This window comes from Aplysia californica, unplaced genomic scaffold (genome assembly GCF_000002075.1).
Source record: "Aplysia californica isolate F4 #8 unplaced genomic scaffold, AplCal3.0 scaffold00634, whole genome shotgun sequence".
NCBI classification, from domain to species: domain Eukaryota; kingdom Metazoa; phylum Mollusca; class Gastropoda; order Aplysiida; family Aplysiidae; genus Aplysia; species Aplysia californica.
The window spans coordinates 401,739-419,693 of record NW_004797904.1 but is presented as its reverse complement, the minus strand read 5'-3'; the positions used below and the strand labels follow the sequence as shown (position 1 = coordinate 419,693).

Genomic DNA, 17,955 nt, shown 5'->3' with positions numbered 1-17,955 from the left:
ACAAATTGTCAGTGTTATTCCACAACCACCGTAATCAATTCCAGGAGGTTTCCAGATACAGTTGTTGTTCGAATAAAGATGTCAAGGGGTAACTTACAGTATGGTCTTTGTATTATTTCCTTCCTAGTCTTTAGTTTTGATCTTTGTATCATTTCCTTCCTAGTCTTTAACTGAAAAAATCAAGTGCTCAAGTCATGGTTCTAATTTGGGTGCCATCTTTTTCTATGATTTCTTTCAAAACTTCACAAACATGACTTAGGCACTTGTGGTACAACACTGACAAAATGGAATTATGGACGTAATCTTTAAGGTCTTGTAAATGGTAAATATGTTCATCTCCATGACTTACAAGATAAAATGTCACAAAATACAAACTATGTCAGAGTAATTTTAAGGTGACTTTGAAAACATAGATGACAGAGCAGTGACAAAACAAAACAAAAACAACAACAGGAAATGGTATGAGTTTGGTAATACCCACCCACTGCACACTGCCCACTGAAATCATTTACACCGAGTTGGGGCCAGCCAGGTTTTCCTTCCTGGAGGGACAAAGTTTCCATATTGGCCTAGGTTCAGTTCAACCAGCAGCCTTAAAAACCATATGTGAGGCAGCGTGGTGGATTCAGGCTCTCGTCAATTTTTGGGCATTTAGAGTTATTGGTATCATCTTAAAGCTTGTTCACTAGTCCTTATTTGGATGAAAAAAATATACATTTATCTTGAATACAAGTCGAGATACTTGAAAAAGAAGGAGGTGGGGGTCACTTGTTGTCAGAGGTAAAATTTGTGAGAAAATGGCCACCAAAGATTAGTTATTACCTTAGCTTAAGAGTTCGTGGTAACTGAAAATTTACATTTTGTGTGCCTTTAATCAACGTTTTTCAGAAAAATCCACACAGAAAAGAGTTCTTTAATGGGCATGAAAGGTGTTGAGCCAAAAAAACAAAAATTTGATAAAAATTCACAAACCTGCGGAAAAATGCAAGTTTTTCACTTTGATTATTTTGACGAGAGCCTGATTCCACCACGCTGCCTCACATATATGTTTGACATTGAAAGTCAAAGGTGAACTTAGTTGAATCCAGTCCATCTATAAAGGAAAAAACTGACTGGTCCAGAGTCAGCGCAATGAATCCGACTGGCGATGTGTACTGGGTAGAACCAAACTGATTACACAGTGCAGCCTTTGCATAATATTATACGAACAGTAGGAAAAGGAAACTCCCGCCTGAAAAATTGTAACAGTTGATTCAACAAAATTTGTGGAGAGCAATGTAATTTTCACAGAAGAGAATGCTGATGTTGGCTTATGCACAATCAATACTTCGTTAACTGAGTTCACTCGAACTTTCAATGATTTGACTTGCAGGTATTATTTTTCAACATGTTGAAACAGCGCTAACTTCATAATACTAATTCAACCACAAACTATTCTACAATGCCATTACTGAAAACAACAAAAATAAGCTAACACCTAACACCAAAAAACAACAACCCAAAACAAACAAAATAACAAAAAACCCCAGAAAAAATCATATCTCACTAATTAAATGTTTGACACTCCAGAAAAGGAGACAGACCGAAACAAAAAGAAACTTTTGCTTTGAACTTTTAAAGCACATTTTTCAGTCTACATTATAAAGTTCTAAGTCTGGGCACAAAAATATATCTCTTCTTAAGGAGAAACTGGGATCATACTACGCGCCAGAGCATAAAAGCTATGGGCTTGACGAGGAGCTGAAAAATCACACTCGGTGCTGGGGAGAAGAAGCTCAACAAGTTACAGATAATTTGTTAGTTGTCGAACATCTATTTGAAAAAAGTTAAAATTTTGAAATCTTGGAAAGCTTCTATATTTTCTCATGAATTCTTTGATATGGTTTGGTACGGGTTTTGTGGCCCTATCAACACTAGGGTTATATATATCTATGTATATCTCCATATTGTAATATAGTGAATCAACCTAAAAGTTTATCTCCAATAAGATGAGAGTCAAGTTGGTGGACAGCCTTGAAAACTCCCATGTAAGTTTAAGAAAGTCTCTTTGTGATTTGAACGAGGGCCATATGCATCAGAGACCAGCATGTAACCAACTTCGCTAACGGAGAGCCCATAAATGTTTGGTTCTCGAGCCATTTCCACTGAACAAAAAATATAAATGTGGTAAAATAAAATTTCTCTTTTAATTTTATTATAATAGAGAAAAAAAACATCTTTTCCTTATTATTGTTCTCATGTGTAACTAATGCTGCCAATGATGCAGTTTGTTAATTTCATATTTAATTCTATACAAACTTAAGTTCTAAATAGCCTCCAAGGATTGAAATCCTGTGATGTGAGGATGTAAACAGACTAAGCTAGTTTTGTGTTCTGAGCACAGATGTAACAGCAACTAAAGCAAAAGAACAACAGCAACAACAGCAACAACAGCAACAATAACAACAACAAGCGACGTTTGACAAGAATCATCAACTGTCTTCTGGGACTTCACAGTTGTTGTTTTTTTTCTAGGCGCCTTGACGGATTATATCAACAACAGGTATTTTTACATTCTTGCACAAAAACTCAGTATTCAGAAGGACTGTAATGTTCAACATGGACAAAAACCCCCCATTAATAACTATCTCACTCTTTTACTGAGAAAATCCACAAATCTTCGGTAATATACATCCGGATTTTTTGTAGAATGGTCTCCGCATCCATACTTGATCATTTTCCAATACTGTGCAGATTTCTGTCTCCAGTCAAAGCGAGTGAGAAAGTCTACGATGCCGACGAAGTACCTGTGTTCGGGTCCCTCTATGATGTGAAGTCCATTGGAACACTTGGGCAACAGTCTCCGCCGCTCTTCCTCAAACTTCTCCACGCCGTCAAGGAGACTCCGAGGAAACATAATCCCAGCCTTGACTTGAGGAATAATGACGCTGGAGGAAACCACGTCCTCGCTGACCACCCCAGGAAGCTCCGCAGTAGGCGATGTCTCGGGTCTCCGCTCAAGACTCGAGGATGAGACAAAGATTGCGCTGCCGTTGTTATTCGTTGACTGGTGGTTGTCGCCTGAACAGCCTGCGACGTTTTCATCCCAGGCACTCTGAATTCTGGGCAACCTCTCTGAATTTATTTCGGATTCAGCACCGAGAGAGGAGTCCAGATCAATAGCAGCTTCACTGGCACTAAAGTTCAGCTGATGCTGTCGAGCCATCCCTTTTCTTGTTGGGGATATTGAACTGACATGGAGGAGAAGAAGGGGAAAAAATGGAACAGTTCAATAAAGGCACGGGCAAACTTATGGCCCACGGGCCAGCGATTTCCCTCGCTCAACGTTATTCAAATGGCATCTTGAGGGCATTGACAAAGACCAAACCAAAAACTCTGCATTGAATATCCTAAAACCAGAAAAAAACCCACCTCACCAAGTAGCAATGACAAATCACAGTGTTTCCCATTACTTAATTTTTGTCATTTTTCAATCACTCAACCTTGAGGTCATGCGAATAATTTGCTTAAAGAAAAGTCCTCCTTTAAAAAAGAAAAGTCACCCTATTTTAGCATTCTTGTGTAATTGCTGATTTTAAAATAAAACCCACTAAAATCTTTTAAGATTTTCAAACGTGGCTAGAGATCACTCAGTTTCAAGTAACTCATCCTCATTAAACCACCAAAAAGCGACCATCAGATACACCATAAGCAGCAATTCTATACAATTGTAGTGGTCCATAATTTTTTTATTAGTAGTATACAACACCAAAACAATCGGTTGAGTACAACTTACTTTCCGATTCGATGGACTAGGGTGGACACGGACTCCGTCTGTTTCTCCGACAGATGGCGCTTCTGTCGACCCACGAGAAGGCTATAGTCCATGCAGTTGAGCGAGCGGAGAAACGCTGCATCAGCATTGATTTGTTTAATGAACCAATCACTTTGACTCCCTGGAATGAATAAACACTTCATCTTCAGACATCTCTGCGTTTAGACGGAAAAGTAAAAAGCAATGCAGGTGAAATGTCTCAAGTAGCAAATTAAATATTATGTGTAGAAATATATAGAATGAACATTGCGTTCAAATGAATGGGAACTAAGTATAAACATGTCCCAGAAACTTCTGCTCCAATGAAAGTGAACTAAGTGTGGGAATATACAGAATGAACATTGTGTTCAAATGAATGGGAACTAAGTATGGTAACATTTCAGATAATTTCGCCCAAATGAATGTGAAATAAGTATAAACATGTCCCAGAAACTTCTGCTCCAATGAAAGTGAATTAAGTGTGGGAATAACCCACACAGATCACTGGGAAACTGTTTTTTTTAGGTGTAATTCGTTCAATCATATTCAATTCTGAGTGTACTTGTCATTTTCCATATTGCCAAAAAATTATCTTTCATAAAGTAAAGGCTGTTTTTTTTGTGTGCAGTCAGCTGAACTTCCAAATAGTTAAGACATAGCTACAAATAAAAAAAAAATATAAAAAAATAACATTTTTCTGATTCCCATGGGGAAATTTTAGGTTGCAATGGCAAACATGGATACACAAATACATAATTATAAATATGTACAGACATAAACACAAACCCAAATACAAAATATTACACCATTACAGAACAATTTCCCAACCACAGCATGGCTGGTCGCCACTGTACAGCACTTTATTTATTTATTTTTTTAATTGAGCTAGAGTTGTCGTGTCTTGTACAAGGACACATCCCAGTGACCACCCGTTTGATCCCCGTGTCACCGACACTTGCTTGACATTATTTTTGAATCTGAACTCACTACTCACTTAGCCAAGACACGATCGAAAGCAATGCTCTTCTTATTAAAACTGTCCGCAAACAAGTTAAACAGACAACCCTCAAGGTGAAAATTTATCATCAATTTATGGATTTATGAAATGCTATCCATATTTTGAACATACTGAATTGTTTCCAGTGTTTATTTGGAAGTAATCTATCATATTCTCATTCACTGGCCGGTGACACCAGCCACTCGGCAAAAACAGGACCAGCACACTGGCCAGTGTCATCCGGGCTGCTCAAAGACAATGGCTTGACTGCGCTGTAAACGTATCTCATACGTCTTGATAATCTGCCCCCCCCTCCCAAATGTTGAGAAAACGTATCTCACTGGTCTGTGATGTGTAAACGTATCTCATACGTCTCCATATGCTACCGCCCAGTGATGTGTAAACGTATCTCATACGTCTCGATATGCTGCCGCCCAGTGCTGAGTAAATGTATCTCGTACCACGACTTTAAAAAACGCCGTATTAATGGCTTGCTCTATGCAGGTCTTGTCAACGGATGAATTTATTTCTTTATTTCTCTTCCTATTTTTAGTTTTACCTATCTGTCTCTTATGATAAGTGAACAAACGTTGATTAAAGATTAGGAATGGTGATGTCTTGTACACAGTGGAATTTTCCTTCGCATGTGAGGTGCATAAGTGGTGAGCAGTGACGGGGTTAATGCGGTGTACTCATTTGGAACAACAGCTGAGGAGAAGTGTTTTATTCTCCACTTCATCTGACTGAAAAATAGAGAGAGGTGAAAACATCAAAAGTTCCTACCCCTAATCAAGTATGACATGAGAGAAGTGAACGCATCATGGAGCATAGAAAATCTCACTTACCAAGGTCGAGTTCTTCGTTGAAAAAGTTCTGATCTTTGAGGACAGTGATGATATGAGAACCAGGACGGTTTGGCTGAAAAAACCCAAAACCCAACCCATTAAGCAAGAGTGAGCTGAGAAAAGAGTGAAAAAACTCAATGTAAAATTTTTGAGAACACATAGACAAACACATTTCACTTAGTTTTTTTTCTTAATTTTAGAAAAAGTTTGATAGTATTTGATACTTGCAACACAATTAGGTCATATGAGTGCCGACGATTTGAAGTGATACTAGAGAGTGATATACAATAATTCAATAACAAAAATAATATGGAAAATACTACTACTACTATTATTAATAATAATTGCATTTATATAGCGCATAGCCACACTCAGAAACATTCTAGGCTTCTCGGGAAGCATAAAGTGCAAGCAGCTCATTAATAGCTCAAACACTTACAAACTGACAAGATCTTTCAGTCTATAGCAAGGTACTCATTCTCACCTGGGTGAAGTGGGGGAAAAATCCGGTTAAGTGTCTTCCCCAAGGATACAACATCGGGCCCCTGCCTGGATCAGAACCCATGACCTTTTGGTTATGAGCCCGACAGCTTAACCACTAGACCACCAACACCACACATACATAAACAAAAAAACAATACAAAAAACAATACAAAAAACAAGAATACAAAATAGATTCGAAAAGATATAGACAACAGGCAAATCACCTTCTGGTATCGCCCAGCAATGCAGCCCTTAACATCAAAACGATCCTCTATCCGATCTGACGGGTAGAATATACTCTGCATGACGAGGAAGAATCTCTTCTTCTTTCCCTTCAGTTTGATGGCGTAACAGCCGATGTATTTGACCAGCAACGAATGAGGATAGGAGATGAAATGCTGCATGTACTTGCTGTAGACAAAAAAAAAAGGAAGACAAACAGGTGAATAAAATAATGGGCCATTAAAGGAAAATTTAAACTGCAGTGACAAAAAATATGTGTCTTGACGTGGTGGAATCAGGTGCTCGTCAATTTTTGGGCAAGTGGAGTTATTGGTATCACCTTAAAGCTTGTTCATTTGCCTTTCTTTCAAAGAAAAAAATATTCATTTATCTTGAAAAGAAGTTGAGATATTTGCGACTGAAAGGGTGGGGCTTCACTTAGTTTCAAAGTAAGATTAGCGAGAAGACGGCCGCCAACTTCAATAGCTTGAGAGTCCTTGAAAACTGGACATGTACATACTTGGTGACTTAAATTAACATTTTTCAGTAAAATTCACATGGAAATGGGTTTTTATATGGACATAATAGGCGCTGAGCCAATAAACAAAAATTCGGTAAAAATTGCCAAAATGGCAGAAAAAAGCCTATTTCTTCGAACTTAGAAGTTTGACAAGCACCTGAGTTCCCCACATAAAGAATGGCTCTTTCACTGCTTAGAATTCTTTTCAGTATATCATCATCTCCGCATTACGTGTGTCACTGCAGTTTCACTTTTCACGGAATAATAATAATAATTACATTTTGAAATTCTAGTTAGTGCATACCCATGCTCTACAGCATGCTCCATACTCTATGCCCAGTGGTGGTGGGTAGTGATGGGCTCATGGGCTTGAGCACCTACCCCCTCCCCATCCACCACCCCCAACTCTATCCCAAAGTTAAGAAATAAGCAGTTGAACCAGTTATGACCGCACGCAATGAACACAGAGTGATCAACTTGGCGGCTTGCTTGCTTATCCAATCACTGTTGTCACCGCTTACAACTATAGTAACCCAGCAGCCAATCAAATGTCTTTAGGGCTCAGTGAAGATGAGCCCTTTTTCCACAGCCCGTCGTTAATGAAACGCTTCTTGTAAAAGGTAGAAGACTGTGAAAAAATAATACTGTACCGAGGGCTCACGCTCTCCTAGCCCTGACAATGGGGTGAAAGTTTACGACACACTTTCCCCCACTGACACAGATACCTGTGCGCTCATTGGTTCTTTGTTGGGTGCGTTCAACTTTCTCGACTACACGGCCTAATCCAGCGCATAGAAGTATTATGTTTGAAGTGCTGTGTGTGCATGTTTGTGTTTGTGCTGCTGAGATTTAACAGTTATAAATCAGGTCGAACTACTTTTAAGGTAACTTTTTCATTACATGAAAACTAATTAAAGGAAATTTGGAGGTGAATCGGCTTCATCCCCACCATCAACAAGAATTTAACTAAGAACAAAGAGATGGAAAACAAAGGCAACTCTTCTTGTTTGAATGGTTCTCAAACTGCGTGGCTCACCGTGAGTATAGAAAAATCATGACTGTTTAATTCTTATTGCTTGCTATTTGGTGGTAAAGAACTGGAAGCAACCTAAGCCCCACCCCAATTTTGGTCCACCCAGTGCCACTGTCTATGCACTTTATAACTGTTATTTCCCCAGAGCCATTACACACTCTAAAACTAAAACACTAACAAACTAACAAGATCTTTCGCTGTCTATGGCCGGTACCCATTCTTACCAGGGTCAAGTGAGGAACATTGTGAAAAGTGCCTCTCCCAAGGAAATGAACTTGGGCCCCCAACAAGATTCGAACCTACGACTTTACGGTTAAGCATCTGATGCCAAACTATTAGATCACTGACGCCACCAACTTTAGTTCCATCCTCACCTCTCATAAACACTTTTTAAAAATACATTGTTTGGTTTTTGCGATTGGATTCTACTCCCTTTTAAAAACTATGAAAACTGTGAACAGCAACTGTCCAAATATCTTTGGCAAGGAATTGAAACTGGTTTGCAACTTTAAGCCACTGTCTGAATGGCTGAGTCACTATAAGTTTTACTTTACTCAAATTCGTGAATAAACCAATGCCATAATAAAAAATCGCAAGCAAATACTCAGTTTCCTAAATAAATCTGTAATGTTGGTGGTTGACAGGTGCTCTGATGTGGTTTGCTCCTTCGTTCCTATCAAACATCTATCATCCTTATCTCCCTTCCTTCTTTTTCACAAAATCCCTCTTCCCTCTTCCCCTCGTCAGCCCCACCCCTCCCTCTCCCCTTCATCTGTCAATATACCTAGTACTTGAGCTGCCACATAAAAGCATGGGCCTAGTAACACCTCTAATCTTTGGCACTTACATGCCCTTTTTGTGCTGCAATTGCTGTAAAACTCTTATTAAAATTACACAGAAATTGCTGAACCAGTCCAACTTCGACGACATTATCACAACCTATGTGACCTACCATAGGCAGGTGATGTTTTTGTGTTTGTTACTGTCTTGTAACACCTCTAATCTTCGACACTTATATGATCTAATAGTGTAGCAAGTGCTGTTAAAAAATTTACTAAAGCAGAAAACAAAAAACCTATAACATCAGCATGTGTGAGTGTCACAACAAAATTTGATCCACAGAGAAAACAGGAAACAAAAATCTTCATATCGGAAAAGTGAAATGTCTCTTCACCAAATATATATATTTTTTTCAGTTCCTGTGTGAGATGAATTTAATTTTACCTTTCTTTCACAACCCCCCTCAACCCCCTAAAACAAATAATAGTCCTTTCTATTATATGTTTACAGAACGTACCTCAAGGTAGATAAGAAAAAGATAACATCCCTTCTTCTGTTAGACTTGAACATGTACTGCATGTCATTGCTGAAAAAAGAAGGAATAAATTATAATGAAACAAAGAATTAATCATAGCTGTTTTTCTTATATGGAAATCTGATTTGATAGCTGTAGCAAACAATAAAAAAACATAAACAAGGAGGATGTGAAGTAAAGTGGGAAACGGAATTCTGAATTTTTTTTACATCAGCCAGTACAGAAAAAGACGGCAGCGAGAGAGAGAGAGAGAGAGAGAGAGAGAGAGAGAGAGAGAGAGAGAGAGAGAAAGAGAGAGAGAGAAAGAAAGTGAGAGAGACAGAGAGAAAAGGACAGAATGGAAAAACCTTATGCCACAGCAAACGCCGTAAAACCTTCTACTATTAAAAAAAAAAAGAATAGAAACAGAAAGAATCTGTGGCAGAAGGGAAAAAAAGACGTTAGCGAAAGAACATAAGTCATTCACCTGAGAAAGAAATCTTGACCGCTCTTGGAGTTGCTCATAAACTCCAGGTAGGGCAGGTTCCCCGGAGCTACAGAGGTCATGTACTCTGACTCTGCTATGCTGACAGCCTGACGTATCGTTGCGAAGGCAGAGGTGGCAAAACTCTCAAACTCAAACTCCTGAAAACAGTTTTGAAAAAGTTTAACTAAGAGTTTTATTGCACTGGCAACACACATAGGTCATATAAGTGACAGAGATAAGAAGTGTTGCTAGAGAGTAACATACAAAGAAACAGAGGAGCAATAAGGATGATAGCTGTTTGACTGCAAAGAAAGAGCAAACCACACAAGCCCATCCACCAACCAAACACCAGAATAAATCACACAAACACAGAAGTTTGTTGTTTTTTAAAGTATCCTCTCAAAAATTAATATACCCTTCAGTATTTGTGAAGTTTATAAGTCAACTGAAAAAGACAGAGCAATCAGCTTCATCTTTTCTTTTCAAACGAAAAAAGTTTATTTATTTATGGGACTTTTATTTAGTCTTAGTGACAATAATATAATAATAATAAAATAATTTTTAAAAAAAATGATAATAATGAAATTTAAAAAAATAAAAAAATATATTGTATACAAATTTTTATAGCATTTATTCCTCTGTGCAGACAGCTCTAGGCACTTTACTTAAGTTTTCCGTTGCCAATTGCAAAAGATAAAACATGTGCTGAGGCATTCTCCAGAAGTCAGAAAATGAGAACCATGAAGAAGAAAACAGGCTGTGAAACAGCATTACCTGCCCATCGTAGGTCACGGAGGTTGTGATAACATCGTCAAAGTCTGACTGGTTCAGCAATTTCTGTGATGATAAGAAAAATTAGTTTACTTTTGATATGAGTTTTACGGCATTTGTAACACAAAAAGGTCACATAAGTGCCACAGATAAGAACTCTTACTAGAAAGTAAAATAGAAATAAAAAGGAGGAGGAAAGATAAGGATGGTAGATGTTTGATAAGAAAGAAGGAACAAATCACACCATGGAACTCACTAACCAAGAATCAGCAAAGAGCTTAAAATTGAATGTAGAAACTATATATTATTATATGAATACGACTAATTTAAGGAGTCAATTTACAAGTAAGTGGAAAGCACCAGACAATTTTTAAGCATGAGGATGTGTGAGAATATCGACAAAATGAGTTGCTTCACACAATCCTGGAATGGAGATATCACCCAAAAATGGACCCTGGAATCAACTTTATAGAATTTCACTTGGTGCCATATTAGTTTCTTTAAGTTTAACTTGTTTTTTAAAAATTATTATTTTATCTTAATAAATTGTCCAAACTCCACCCATAAATCTGATGTATCTTATGAGCCAGAACAACAACAAAAAATCCAACACAAATTGCCAAACTGGCGGAAAAAATGACTGTTTTTTCAAAAGCAATATTTTAACCAGTGCCTGATTTCATCACGATGCCCCACAAATGTTAAACATGGCCTCCGTGTATCTGAAGCTGTTATGATGACTGCAACATCTCAAAGAATCCCACATGAAGGAACGCGAGAGTATAAACAGACTGAAAAGCCCATTGTATACATCAATACTATATAATGAAAGTAAATAAAAATATTTCAGTGTGATTCACAGGGATGCCACTGGTATTTTGTGAAAATACCTAAAAATTTACGCAGGTGTATTTGTAAACAAAAAGACAGTGAATAGACACAACAAAAATGGGGCTAATTAAAAAAACAACAAATGCTTTGAATAATAACTTATTCTTGTGAAAGTAATGGAAATAATGGAAAAAATCAGAAACTTGGAAAAATAGTATCCCTGGGTTTACAAACCTTTGGGGCAACCTCAGGATTTTCTACCCAGAACTTTCTGAGCCCTTCCCTTATGCAGGAGAGGAGGCCAAATCTCGGATGATCTTTGTTTACAGGAACCACACCTTTCTTTGACATACGTTTTCGCAATCGGTACCATCGCCTATGCTTTCTGTGTTTGAATTTTCTGGAAAACAAAGAATAAAGAGCATTGTAAAGCATTGCCAGTGAATATTTGTCACATTTTAAAAATGACAGACAAGCAACTACCAGGTAGGCAATTCTATATATCGTCGGCCGAGAATTCTAACTGTCTTACTCCAATTTCGTAAATTTTGCAGGAGAGACAAAAAACTGAATTCAAAGGCTCTTATGTGGATTTACTATCTTTAAATGCGCTAGACTGGAATACATGACTTTTCTTTTAAGAATTAATAACAAAATTGCCGAAATTTTATTATTTTAAGTCCTAAACCAGAGTTATACGGATAGACCACTCGGTTTTGGATTTCTAAGCGTCCAAGTGTCGACGAACGAATTGTATGTTTAGAATTCTCTAACCCGGCGGGGACGCCAGGAGCTTCGTTACGTCTAACTCAGTCATCGTGACACGTTAGTGTTATCGAACAACTCGAAATGACTACATCTGCAGTCAATCCAATAGGAAGCCTATTATAAAAGTTCTAATTAGTACTACATGGTGCTGTAGATCTAGAATCTAACAATGATACTGCTGTTAAATATCTAAAATTGAACGTCGCACTTTATTTCCACATAATTCTAATTAGGCAATGGGCCTGTCCACAGATTAAGTGCGTCGTTAAGTTTTTACTGTAAAGCTACTATTTGATCCTCCATTCTGGAGGGAATTGTGAGAAGGATTGGTTACTTGTCTAGCTACAAGAGAGAGAGAGAGAGAGAGAGAGAGAGAGAGAGAGAGAGAGAGAGAGAGAGAGATATTGAGAGAGAGAGAGAGAGAGGGGGAGGGGAGGGGCCGAGAAAGAGAGAGAGAGAGAGAGAGAGAGAGAGGGAGGGGTCTGAAAGAGAGAGACAGAGAGAGAGAGAGAGGGAGAGAGACAGAGAGAGAGAGAGAGAGACAGACAGAGAGAGAGAGAGAGAGAGAGAGAGAGAGAGAGAGAGAGAGAGAGAGAGAGAGAGGGGGTGGGGGGGGGCAGAGAAAAATTTCCGTATACGAGTGGTCTTCATGGAGCTTCTTTTATGGCTGATTCTTCCTGTTTGAAGTGCAGATTCTGTCGCAGTGCTTTCTCTCTAGTCACTAGCAAAAATTTCCTTTATCATTTTCCTCCATGTTTTCCTGTCCTCGGTTATTTCTTCACAGATGCTGACATCTACTCCAAGTTTAAATAATCTGTTTTTGCAGATATCTTTGTACCCCAGTTTTGACCTTCCCCTTGGTCTCTTTCCCTGGGCAAGTTCTCCATAGAGAAATTGCTTCAGAATATGGTTGTCGTCCATTCTCTTGACATGGTCCAGCCATCTCAATCTTCTTAAACACAGGATTATATTATGTAGGGTTGATTCATTATGAGCAACAACAGCAGCATCACCGGCAAAGAAAAGGTCTCGTATTCTTGTTTGGTTTGTTGATTTTGGTCTTTGGCTCGAAGTCGAGCAAGATTGAAAAGCGACCCATCAGTTCTCCAGTGGAAGAAACTGAAATGCTTGTAACGCTAAAAACATGGTTTTACTTGGTTGGAAGACTCTAGAAGTAATATGATTTTTTTTAAAGCTCAACTAAACTTCATATAATACATCCCCACATAATGTATGGACTAATTAAATAACACATTTTACATAGAAAGTCATCATGATGAGGTATGCCAAAGCATTATCCAGTGTCAACAGGAATGAATTATCCTCTTGTCCCAGCACCATTATGAGGCTTTAAAATGCTCTACCCAATGAAGCTAAAGCTCTGGTTAGCTAAAAATAAACTACATAAACCAAAACACAATACATTGCATATTGAATTAGACTTAGCCGTGGGTTTTAACTTACGCACTGGTGACGTACTCAATTCTAGATTGTCATAGAACTTGTGGTAGTCAGATGGCACAACAGACTTCATTTCTTGCATGTGTTTGAACTTTCTACCCTGGTACAGAGGCAGTCCCTTCATGTCTTTATGGAGAATGTCTGTGGACTCGCCACGCTTCAAAGGCAGATGTGACCAGTTATCATCAAATCTCAGTTTGTATTAATTTGACCATCTGGTGTGTATTGAAGTGGTCTAATTAAACTCTGGTTGGTTAGTTTGATGACATCAGAAAAGATACAATGAGTCAAATACTTGACGACATATGGCTTCATTTTCCTACTTTCTTCCATTAGCCTGACATAATCAGCTGGGTAGTAGATGTGCTGTGAGCACTGTCCACCTCCATCTGTGTATAGCCCTTCTCTAGGAATTTTAGTGTTACAGTTTTACCATTGACAGAGCTGAAATGTAACAGTGCAGAACTCATTGTGACTTTGCAGTTCTGATACAACCACATCCATCTCTGAATATAATGATCTGGAGTCAAATCAGATGACAAAAAATCAGCCACACAAGGAGCAAATTCCTTTGCAGTCAGAGCACCTTCACATTCATTTGAGATATGACATACACAGTCTTTGCTCTCTATATCATATACTGTGAAATTGTGTACATTCAATTTCGTCTTGTAGAACAAAGCAGAAGCATTGGTGCGTGGATATAGCAGAACTGATTTCAGGTCCATTGTGATGTATTTGATTTTGGGGCTGCCCATGCATTCTTCCTTGTCTGCTGTCTTTTTTTGTATGCCCCCTCTTCCACATTCCCCTCCTCAAAGCCCACACAAAGATCACACCTATCTTTTCGAAGATGGAACAATGACAGGTTCATAGCATTGATCTCCTCTTTAAACTTGAAGGAGCAAAACGCTATCGCCGTGATCCACAATGGCGGACTACCTAAACGAATTAGACGGTTAGAATTCTTCAGTCACGGAAGCCAGTCGGAATATATAATTTCTCTTTAAAACAAGACTTTTGTTTGTCAAAATTGTTCTAGATTTTAATAGGATGTAGCCATTCGTCATGTCGATCTATTTTAAGGAAAAAAGCAATTCGAGAAAATTTCGGAGTTAGACGGTTAGAATTCTTGGCCGATGATATATATATATATATAGCTTTCAAATCACATTTATTCTATTATTTGTCTCTTCGGTAGTCGGTCATAATTTTTCATCACTTTCTAAACCTAACTGATTGAGTGTATATGTAACTTAACAGTGTAAGTTCTCTTTTAAGCATTACTATATGATATAAGTCTTAATAATAACAATAATAATAGTAATAATAATAATAATTATAATAAATAGCATTTGTATGGTGCTTAACCTCGCTCAACAGCAAGATGTGCTTTACAATCTATTATTACTTACTTATCAGCACCTGCCTCCTCCCTGGGTGTTCGGAAGGAGACATCAGTCATGCTACCCTCTGGGGCGATCGAAACTGTTGAACGCCGAGACGAAAATATGGCAGGAGAGTACCGCCCTTCCTCTAGTTTTATGGCCGACGCCATGAGGCAGATTTGTCATTCACACTGCAAACAGTAGCATAGTCTACATCAGATATGAACTCAAGCCTAAATTAAAAAGAAAGATTTACAGTCAACTGTGTCTAAGACGACCACCCGTTACAGAGGAGGAAAATAGCCATCTTAGGTGGCCGGCTTACACAGTGTCATTACAATGCAAAAAAACATGGAAGCCGGGAAAATGGTAAGTGGCTATTTGTACAGGTGATTGTCATATGCTTGTGGCCATTAGAGCAGGCCCCGCTGTACATGTAAAAGGAAGTTCACCACATAATATAGAGTACATTATTCATATGAGGAGAGAACTGCACATGTGATAAACGCAGTCACTTGAAGCCAGAAAACATGCAATTGATGACGAAGTATGTTGAGTAATGTTGGCCTCAAGATGCGGTGGTCATGCAAGTGTTCTCAGGGGCAAACCACGCATGACAAGTTCAAAAGTTGCACTATGTTGTGGCAAGCAGGTGCTGATGTTAACAACTAAATTTGAACTGACTGTACGAACTGCATTTCATTTGATTTTGTACTTTTGTTAAAATTAAATAGCATGCAATTTACAACTCTTAATCAGTCTGTCAGTGATAAAGTCATACAAAAATGTTACTGATCATGATCAGTCAGTAAGAAGGTATACATCTTATTGTCAATTCATATAGTACTTAACTCTTTCCGGACGTAGTTTTTTTGGGGTCTAGACATAATAAACTTGAGGCTCGATATATGGCTAAGCAGGTGGTGTACAAAATAACTTCATAAAAGCATAACCATCCCTCAAAACGTAACATATGATACACCAAATTGAAGGAAATTGAAAGAGGAATACATCTCAATATGAAACAAGGATTAATTTTGAACATAAGTATACATTTAAAGGGTTAGAAATGGCGATGGTGATGAGAAAAATAAATTTTGACGGAAAAAATTAATTCATCAAACATGTGCATAGCTTTCTTATCATATACAGGCCAAGAGCATAATCCATAAATTTATGAAAGCGCAGCTTTTTATTTGAATGCAATATTCCAATTTTTGTTTGAGTTAGAATATTTTTACTGAGCCGGGTTACATTGTTTTGTTGATCTAAACCGCAAGAACCAATTCATTCGTTTTTCCCCAAACCTACGCTTTGACAAAGTGAAACTAGATGTTTTCGTTTCTTAAGTCCTTTCTGAGTTTTTCAACAGCAATAAAAAGTAATTATAAATGACGGATCGTGTTAAAACGAGACAAAACTGAGGTACCCTATCACAGCCAATGTATCGGCTATACGTCCACAAGGGGTGTGCCCTCGCGCCAATATATCGGCGATACGTCCGGAAAGAGTAATCACACAATGAAGAGCTCTAGAGTACACACTTGGTCTCCTTTCTCTTGTATTCAGTTTGAAAACAGCTCTTAAATTCATCTTTTTATTTAAGGTATGTTCCCAACCAGCATGATTGTGGTAGCCCAAAATCCATTTGATGTCGGACAAAATAATAAAGTTTGCCTTATAAAAACTGATACTTTACCTCCAAAGCACACGGCAGTGATGACTACAATTTGATTACTTATTACTATTACTAAGGCGCATTATGTAATGTTTCTGGTATTTGCCTCTACGCTTATTGTCTGAGATTGGGAATGTAACTCCTTTATATTGATGTGTGAATGGACATCTTATGTCATCCGTTGCGAGCTTCTTGAAGCATCGAAAACACTCGAATTGTCACCTATGACATCACAGCCATTGATTTCCTTTAAGCAAATAATCACACCAAATTGTGAAGCATGCTGGTAACTGAGCAACTCTAAAAATGTAGCCTTCAGTTGCCTCACGTTGAGAGCAACTATAACGTTACAGCTCAAGGGATGCATTACCTCGCAGTATGAAAATTATTCTTAACGGATCCGTATTCTTAAACTTTAAAATCATATATATATAGATACTGGAACAAGCATCAATACTCCCTGAATTATCAAAAGCTAAAGGAATAGCTTCAGCATATTCATGAGATGTAAGCCTTCAGGTCAGCTTATAACGTCTCTTTTGTAATCATCATATCACCCCCCCCCCCCTCTCCACTTAATTGTAGAAAATGGGTGGTTCATCATGTTTTCCTTAAAAAATTGTTTACATTCATCTTAAAATTTTATGTTAGCCTAAATAAACGGAGAATTAAATTCCATTAGTACTCCTGTCTGTACTGTAAGTGGTATAAATAAAGTATGAAATGGAATGTATGATTACTGTATGAACAAGAAACTCTATGAATAAATACAAACACACAAATGAATCATTAAATCCACATCTCCGGATTTAGATCTAATCTAGTTGAACAATGTAAACATTTCATTTCAGCCCTTACCGAGCCAGAAAGCTGCATGGGCGAGGGCATCCCGACTCGTCGACCACTTGAGAAGTTGTTGTAGTATATTATTGTTGTTGTGTGAAGAATGACGTTTTGATTGTTCAGGCAGGTCCGCAATCGATCCTTTCACAATACTTCTTTGTAATCTTAGCAACATAGTCTGCCGTATACCCGTATCTTCTTTCCGAGATCATTGTGGCCGAGACCACCGAACACCCCCCTCTGTCATAATTCCCCAATTTCCAGTCTCGGACCCTATCGATCGCGTGTCGAAATTCTGTGTACATGTAACATACACACCGGTTTGTTTTCCTAAACGACACAATAAACAAGAATGGTATTTTGTAGTCTTCTTAACAGGAGAGCTTTAATCCGCGTAAAGCCTTAACAACTTGTTAAAAGCTCTGGTTTCCATAAGTTTTGATAATATTTTTATTTTTTAGACTTCAAAACATGTGTTAAGTTAATTATAAATGTTTCAAGCTACAGATTATTGTAGATATATATAAAAAAATAATAAAAT

At 37.9% G+C, this 17,955-nt stretch overlaps 1 protein-coding gene across 1 annotated transcript; it reads right to left on the bottom strand.

Moving 5' to 3' along the window:
- Positions 1 to 986: 986 nt before the first annotated feature.
- LOC101852724 (phosphatidylinositol 4-phosphate 5-kinase-like protein 1) lies at positions 987 to 17,926 on the bottom strand. The gene is made up of 10 exons (XM_005107824.3): positions 17,430 to 17,926; positions 14,921 to 15,084; positions 11,511 to 11,676; positions 10,449 to 10,511; positions 9,675 to 9,832; positions 9,191 to 9,259; positions 6,343 to 6,529; positions 5,636 to 5,708; positions 3,776 to 3,935; positions 987 to 3,230 (listed from the first exon to the last, which is right to left on the bottom strand). Exons 2-10 carry the CDS (start codon positions 15,061 to 15,063, stop codon positions 2,624 to 2,626), a joined length of 1,626 nt encoding a protein of 541 aa, XP_005107881.2. The 5' UTR covers positions 15,064 to 15,084; positions 17,430 to 17,926; the 3' UTR covers positions 987 to 2,623.
- Positions 17,927 to 17,955: the final 29 nt, after the last annotated feature.